This window comes from the organism of the source record quoted next, unplaced genomic scaffold (assembly GCF_019419815.1).
Source record: "Pyrus x bretschneideri cultivar Hongxiangsu unplaced genomic scaffold, Pyrus_bretschneideri_v1 Contig235, whole genome shotgun sequence".
NCBI lineage: Eukaryota > Viridiplantae > Streptophyta > Magnoliopsida > Rosales > Rosaceae > Pyrus > Pyrus x bretschneideri.
In genome coordinates, this window is record NW_025999541.1 from 57,554 (window position 1) to 65,667 (window position 8,114).

General features: G+C 40.8%; 1 protein-coding gene across 1 annotated transcript; it reads left to right on the forward strand.

The window, feature by feature from the left end:
* The first annotated feature begins 209 nt into the window (after positions 1 to 209).
* On the forward strand, positions 210 to 725 carry LOC125478170 (pectinesterase 3-like). The gene has a single exon (XM_048585945.1). The coding sequence runs from the start codon at positions 210 to 212 to the stop codon at positions 723 to 725; it is 516 nt and encodes a 171-aa protein (XP_048441902.1).
* Positions 726 to 8,114: the final 7,389 nt, after the last annotated feature.

The window sequence follows — 8,114 nt, forward strand, 5'->3', positions numbered from 1 at the left end:
TCTGCGCGTGTGGGACGTGCGAGAGCCTGGATCCACCATGATTATCCCCGCGCATGAGCTCGAGATCCTCGCGTGCGATTGGAACAAGTACGACGACTGCTGCATCGCCACGGCGTCCGTTGACAAGTCGATCAAAGCCTGGAAACAAACCCAGCAAACCAAAAACAGAAAAAAAAAAAAAAAAAAAAAAAAAAAAAAAAGTATCAGACATGGACTCCGTAAAGTCCTTCAAGGGCTACAGCAAAGTCGACGAGCTCGAAGAGCAGGCCTTCAAACGCAAGACCCGGAAGCGTCTCATCATCCTCTCAGTCTCCACGGTGGTTCTGTTGGCAGTGATCATCGGCGTTGTCGCGGGAGTGATCATGCACAAGCGGAACAACTCGTCGTCTTCTGTACCCAACTCGGACCCCGGCCCCGAATTGACTCCGGCGGCGTCGCTGAAGGCGGTTTGCGGCATGACCCAGTACCCGAGTTCGTGTTTCTTGAGCATCTCCGCGCTCGAGACATCGAACAGCACCGACCCGGAAGTGATTTTCAAGCTTTCTCTGCAGGTCGCCATTCACGCCGCCGCGAAGCTTCCCGGGCTGCCTGCGAAAATCGGCCGGAACATCTTCCAAACACCCGAGACCTCCTGCATTCACCACCCTGTGAATTTCCAATCAAATCCAAGAGCTCTGCCCCCTTTTTCTGCAACAAAAGAACATGAAGTCAGTAAGAGAGGTTAAGAGAAAGTAACAGAACACGACAAGGCACTTCTTCCTCTCCATCCATGCAGCTCCTCGCCTGCAAGACCCTCAGTTTCACTCTGGCCACCGTGGTCAAAATCGGCGAAGAACTTCAGTGACCGCTGTCAAACGACTAGCCGATCGTGAAGCTCGACGCTTTGCACTACTTCAAGCTCTGGCTGCTTCTGCACCTCCGCCATGGCTGCCGCCTTTGAATGTGATCAACAAAATCAAAGTTTGTCAACTCACATCCAAAGATCTCATCCGTCTGCTTGCCTCTGCTGCTGCCTTTGAATGTGATTGACAAAATCAAAGTTTGTCAACTCACACCCAAAGATCTCCTCCGTCTTCTCTCGGACTCGCCCTGGGTTTTCACCCACGAACTCAGCCTTGCAGATGGCCATATAAAGAAAAAAAAAAAAAAAAAAAAAAAAAAAAAAAGAAGCCATGATGATGCTGGGAAGCATCTTTCAAAAGAATAATAAAAAAATTAAAAAGAAAAAAAATATATATATATATAATAAAAAACAATGATGGTGCTTCTGGAACCATGTGGAAAAAAAATATATATATATATATATAATAAAAAGAAAGAAAAAAAAACGATGGTGGTGCTTCTGGCACCATCTGAAATATATATATATAAATGAATGGTGGATCAGCGCCACCGAAAGCAAAGAAAAGAATAAAAAAAAAAATGGTGATGGACGGTGATGTATATGTTTTATCTGTATTTAGCACAATACACTAAATAAAACGAAGCATGTTCATTGATTTTCGAGAAATTACAAGTGCGAAAAAAAAAAAAAAAAAAAAAAAAAAAAAGAAATGTATCTAACAAAGAAAGAGAAAAATGGAGCTTTCACAAAGGTTGTTCGCGTGAAGCCCCACTACTTGGCCAAACTCCAAGAGCGGGAAGCAACGAAGATAGATCATTCGAGGCCCCAATACTTGGTGGAACGCTAGATGACGCCGGAAAAATGTGCCTCTGGAAGAAAGACGCAAGCCTTTGACGGTCACTTTGAATGCGACCTTGAGATTCTTACATCTCATCAAGCTTCCTCTTCATGCCCGACGAATAGTTATTTGCAAGCACATGCAAACTTCTATTCTCGTACTTAAGCTGTTTAATCTCCTGCTTAAGATCTTCCACCTCTGCCATCAATGATTCCACCTGACGGGACCGAGCAAGCAGGCGTTGGCCCATGTTGGACACAGAGCTCGCACACTGAACACTAAGAGCGAGGGACTCTTGAACGGCCAACTCATCGGACCGTCCTGACAGCAGCCTACTATCTTTTGGAGTGAGGAGGTTCCTAGCTACTATTGTAGCTGTTGTGGCGTCCTGCATCACGGAGTCTTCACCTGTAAGAGGACCGTTAGAAGATAAGAAAGAAGGGCGCCATACGTTACCTTGATGCGGCGCGCCCGTATCACTGCTGAGACTCAATTCTAAGCTAAAGTTCGATGGGTTAGCCATTTTTCAAAGGTGTTAAAAGAGATGGGTGGATGGAGTTAAAACTCAAAAGGCCGGAGATGATTTTCAGGAATGAGCAACCTTCAAAGTGTGCATGTTAGAGGTGATCAATACCTCTATAAAAAGGAAGAGGTGCTTGCTCAGAAATCGAAGAGGCGCTTGCTCAGAAATCAAATAGGCGTTGGTTCAGAAATCGAAGGGCCGCTTATTCAAAAGTGAAGAGACATCGCTCTGCAAATCTCAAAAGCTGGATTTTCCGGCGTAAGTTGGGCGACGCTTTCTCGGCTTTTCAGAAAACGCGTTCAACTTTGTCAAAAGATCTCCGACAAAGTTGAAAACACGTGGAGGTGGGCGACGCTTTCTCGGCTTTTCAGAGCACGGGTGCCACTTTGTCAAAAGATCACGTGGAGGTCATCATCGCAGCTACACATCTTTAGCCGACAAGCGCAAAGTTCGGCGACGCTTTCTCTGCTTTTCAGAAAACGCGTGTAACTTTGTCAAAAGAGGCGCTCGTTCAGAAATCGAAGAGGCGTCGTTCAGAAATCAAAGAGGCGTATTCAAAGATCGAAGAGTCGTCACTATTTCAAAAAGCCGGATTTGCGGGATCAAAACGTTTGTCGACGAGGGTAAAAGAACAGTACCACCACTTGCTATTGGGAAATCCCTATATATGTCGACCTTCATCTTTTATGGCAAGGCAGACCTGCAAACAAAAAAAAATAAAAATAAAAAATGCCCAACTCTTCCTCACCTCCGAGAGTACACTCCCAGCAAAGCATCTCAAAATGCTCAGTTTTCTTCCTCTCCGGGAATACCCTTGCAAACAAATGACACCAAGGCAAAAGTATCTCATATCATCAAGGGCGAAAGCAAAGGTATCTCATATCATGTTTTTTCCCTGTCTTTTCCTTTACCCTTGCTCTTACCTGCAGGACAAGGGGAAATAGAGTTATCAGTCGGAACCTGAAATCAAACTTCCGACCTGGAACTGATTGCCTGGAACCTTTGCCTGGTTGCTTACCTTGCATTGCTCTCGAGTACTCATCGTCGCTGAGAAGTAATGTTTTGAAGCACCATTTAAGTGCAAAGGTTGCATTCAAATCCTGCATCAGGAACAAATACTACAAGAGAAGATGCCAAACCTGCATAAGGAAATACCACTTCTGCAAAGGGAGCAAGTAAGGCAAGTGAAAATGATACATCAAAGCATGTGGAGACAAGCACAACAAATATATATGCTGATTCATTCGCTGCTTCTTCAAAAAGCAAAGGTATCTCATATCATGCTTTCTCCATGTCTTTTCCTTTGTCCTTGTTCTTACTCGCATAGCAAAGTGAAAAGAGCAATCAGCCGGCACTTGGAGTCAGTCTTCCGATCTACCCTCTTCAATACGAATTGGAAAGATTGAACAAAGAAACAGGTCATCACTTCCACCTCGTGCTTGCCTGCCATGTGTCTGAATCTTGCTACCTAGTTTAAGAGTAGCACAAAGGAAAATCAACGATAGGGGGAGACCAAAAGAATCCTCCAGCCCAGTTCAAGATCAAGCCTCGATGGCCCTTGAAGAAATCACAAGTCTGATTCAAAATCAAGTGTTCACCACCCTTGAATCAAATTCAACTCCAGATAAAAGGAGTGAGTCCAGACCTTCGGAGGAGACCAAAAGAATCCTCTAGCCCAGTTCAAGAGTAAGCCTGCGGAAAATCAACGATTGGAGGAAACCAGAAAATCTTCCAGTCGAACTCAAGATCAAGCCTCGATGGCCCTTGAAGAAATTTCCAGCCCAATTCAAGATCAAGCCTCGACGGCCCTTGGGTTGACATCTACATTAAGGGACTTCAAAACGCATCTTCTACACGTGACAAGCACATGTCTACGACGCGTCTTGAAGTGGGGGCATTTGTAGACATCAAAATTTCGGTAAAATGAATGTTGACCAATAATTAAAATTTCAACGCTCACATATCACATAAATTTTACATGTAGCGTGTGCCTCAACGAAAAATCGAAATAAATTGGAAAAGTCATCAAATATGACACGTGTCAATACCTGGCAGAAATGATTTATTTCATCTGATTATTTAAATCCAAATAATCAAGTTTTGGAATTCTATAAATAGGAAGCCAAGGCATTCATTTTGGGGAGGAAGGAAAAGAAGAAAAGAAGAAAGGAAGAAAGAAAGAAACCTTGAAACTCTAAAGCTCTCAAGCAAATCCCGAAGGATCAAGAAAGCAATCTTCGTTCTTCGTCAAATCCACCTTCAAGATCAAGCCCCGACGGCCCTTGAAGAACTTCCACCAACTCAAGATCAAGCCCCGACGGCCCTTGAGGAAAGTGTTCATCGTTCATCATCCGTTCAATTCAAGATCAAGCCCCGACGGCCCTTGAAGAACTTCCACCAACTCAAGATCAAGCCCCGACGGCCCTTGAAGAAAGTGTTCATCGCTCATCATCCGTTCATCCTAAGATCAAGCCCCAACGGCCCCTTTGGATCAATAACCTCAACAAATCCACACATCCAATCGTCCTTCAAGATTAAGCCCAGAAGCCCTTGAAGATCCGCTCATCCATCAACCTTCAAGATCAAGCCCCGACGGCCCTTGAAGAACTCCAACCAATTCAAGATCAAGCCCCGACGGCCCTTGAAGAACTCCAACCAATTCAAGATCAAGCCCCAACGGTCCTTGAAGAACTCCCACCAACTCAAGATCAAGCCCCGACGGCCCCTTGAAGAAAGTGTTCATCATTCATCATCCGTTCATCCTAAGATCAAGCCCCAACGGCCCCTTTGGATCAACAACCTCAACAAACTCATACACCCATTCTTCAAGATCAAGCCCAACGCCCCTTGAAGATCCATTCATCAACTGTTCATCCTTAGATCAAGCCCCGACGGCCCTTTGGATCAACAACTCATCCACAAACCTACACCCTACGAAGATAGAATCAGAGGACCAAATTACAAAGAGATTGTAACCCCAAAATCATTAATACAAAAAATATATTTTGTACACGTATTCTTGTCGCTTGTTTCAGGAATTTCTCATGTTTACAATTATATACTTATTTAGTTTCTATTTATACATTTGTAAAAGAACTTCCTACGTATGCCTAGATTAGACTAATGTTTATAAGAATTAGCGAAATAACGGAATTTACGAAATAATCTTAAATCCTACGGGATGCAAATATATGCATATTATTAAGGGATGCCTTATTTATATTATCGCAGTGAATAGTATTATGTTGGTGTAAGTTATTGATATACCGTTGTATGATTTTGTTTGTGTTATCTATTCATCGTTGCTGCACAGGTGTTAGTATTCGCCTAGGCCAGGGCCAGGCCTTCACTTGTATGTGCACATTACACCGTAGGCTTACTTTGGATCCATTGTAGGTGCCAGTCCAGTCCTAGATTGCTATAGGCAATTAGGATTCGTATGTGATGTGCATAGCACCAGTCTTTACGTGATTGTATTACTAGAGTGTATATCATTGTTACACCCAGTTTTATTCATGTCAAAATATCTCTGCATGAACTCATGTGTTAGCATATGTCGATGAGCACTCAATATGATATGTTTACTTATGCGAGATTATGTGATTACAGATGTCATGTGCTTACTTATGAAATATTATGCCGTATTGAATTCTTGAGATTTTGTAGGCCACTGTAAGTATTTTCTTACTATATGTAGTATATATATTTGGAAACTAAGCTTTTTTTACGGCGAGGGGTTATTCTGTTTTCGAAAAGGTTTTTACAAAGCTTTGTTTTTAGGCCCACTCACCCTTTTTTTTTGGCCCCTCTAGGTTTTAGTGTTGATCTTTCATGTCGATAAGGATCCTTGGTAAATCTCAGTATAGGTGGCTACCTTCGATGGTATAATTCCTATCCTACCTTACTGCACTTTACTTCTGCTCTGACATCACGTGTGAAATGGGTTCATTCCCACTCATAAACACACTCTTATATTTAGGCACTTTTAGGTTTAAATTTATGCACATTTTCCACATCACTACACTTCATGGCTTCGTCACCCTCTGGTGTCGGCCAACACAACTCGATTCGAAGTTCAGGTGGACATTCCAAGTCGGGGTGTGTCATTAGGTTTTAAAATCTTCATCAAATTTTCATCCATCTAATTTTCCATTCTTGTTGCCTACATACAATTGTCATGTGTTGTCTGTGTGATCAAAATGGATAAAAGATTGGAAGAAATGTTTTAAATCTAGCGTTAGGAGGGAAATTGGCTATTTTAAAAAGCTCAGGGGGTAATCAGCTAAAATGAAAGTTCAAGGGGGAAATTGGCTAATTATAAAAGTTTAGGAAGGTAATTTGCTAAAACTAAAGTTCAGGGGAGAAATTGACAGCTCTATACAAGTTTAGGGGGCAAATCGACAAATATGCCTTTTTTAAAGTTAGTCTTGAGTTTAGTTTTTTAACATAGTTCTACCAAACAAGTTTTTAAGGTCTAAAACTTGAAAAGTGATTGTGAATTTAAAAAGTTGGATTCAAGTAAAGTACCGAACATATCCTAAATCTCTTGAGCATTTAGTAGTCAAATTATTTTGAGAGATGATATTTCATGCTTTTATATTTTATTTAAAAAGTTGGATTCAAGTAAAGTACCGAACATATCCTAAATCTCTTGAGCATTTAGTAGTCAAATTATTTTGAGAGATGATATTTCATGCTTTTATATTTTAAAGAGACGAATATCATGCAAATGTGGGGGAATTTGGAGTGTTTAACTATAATCAGTGATATATATATATATATATATGTGTGTGTGTGTGTGTGTGTGTGTGTGTGTGTGTGTGTTGGAAGTTGTAAAGTGTTGGAAACAATTACTTCCAAGTACTAAATGTTCATTTGGCTAGGATCATGTGTTTCTTCTGGAGGTCGACGCAACAAACCTTTTGCATAGACAATGTTCGTTTAATGGCCATTGTCTATCACTAGAAAGGAAGCCTCTTTGACATGTAAGACCCATATTGTTACTTTATTCTTAATGTATTGTTTAGCAATTATATAATTAATTTTATTCTTCTTTCTTTCTTATTTCCTGGTAACGGGGCTAAGAGAATAAGACGGTTGCCTTTTAAATTGATTAGTTCACTTTTCCTGGTTGGTCTTTATGGCTGCTATATTGTCATTTCATTCAACGGTCCACCTGTTTTGATCCCTTAAAAGCTATAATAATTTTTGACCGTTGGATGAAATTTCAAATGTCCGGATCACTTGATCCGGTGGCCTTAGTGGAAGAGATCCAGAGAGGATCTCTTTCTTCTTTTCAAAATGTTAATACAATTTAATTTAGAGACAATATTGGCATATAAATTCTATAGCATCTTTAAGCTGTGGGGGTCTTTCCATCTGAATTTGCTTGGAGGAATTAAATTAGATGCTTTGTCATGTGTGATTATGAGTATTACTATACATCTTCTAGATATTGACACTAATGAGTCTGTTTGAGTAAATTTCATGACATCATTAAAAATTGTGGGGTTGAAGGAGCCTAATTTACTGGAATAACTTTATTACTGGAGATGACATATATTTTGAAGGTTTTTTTTAGCCAAAATGATCTTTGAGATTTGCATAAAACGTCGCTTTGGTCCCTGAGATTTGAAATCAATAGAAGTGATCCCTAAGATTGCCCATCATCAATCATTTTGGTCATTCCGAACAAAATTATGTTAAATAAGAATCAAAATAACAAATGTACTCTCAATTTAATAAACAATGGGACAAAATGATTTGACAAAAATTGAGGGTATTTCGATCATTCTATTCTTATTTAATGAAATTTTTTCAAGGAATGACCAATATGATTGATGGTAGACAAACTCAAGGACCAATTCTATTGATTTCTATTGGAAGATCAAGTCGTCCTATAGCCGTCC

Bases quoted from the DNA above. Each gene is read 5' to 3' on its own strand.
- LOC125478170 (XM_048585945.1), top strand. From the start codon at position 210: ATGGACTCCGTAAAGTCCTTCAAGGGCTACAGCAAAGTCGACGAGCTC.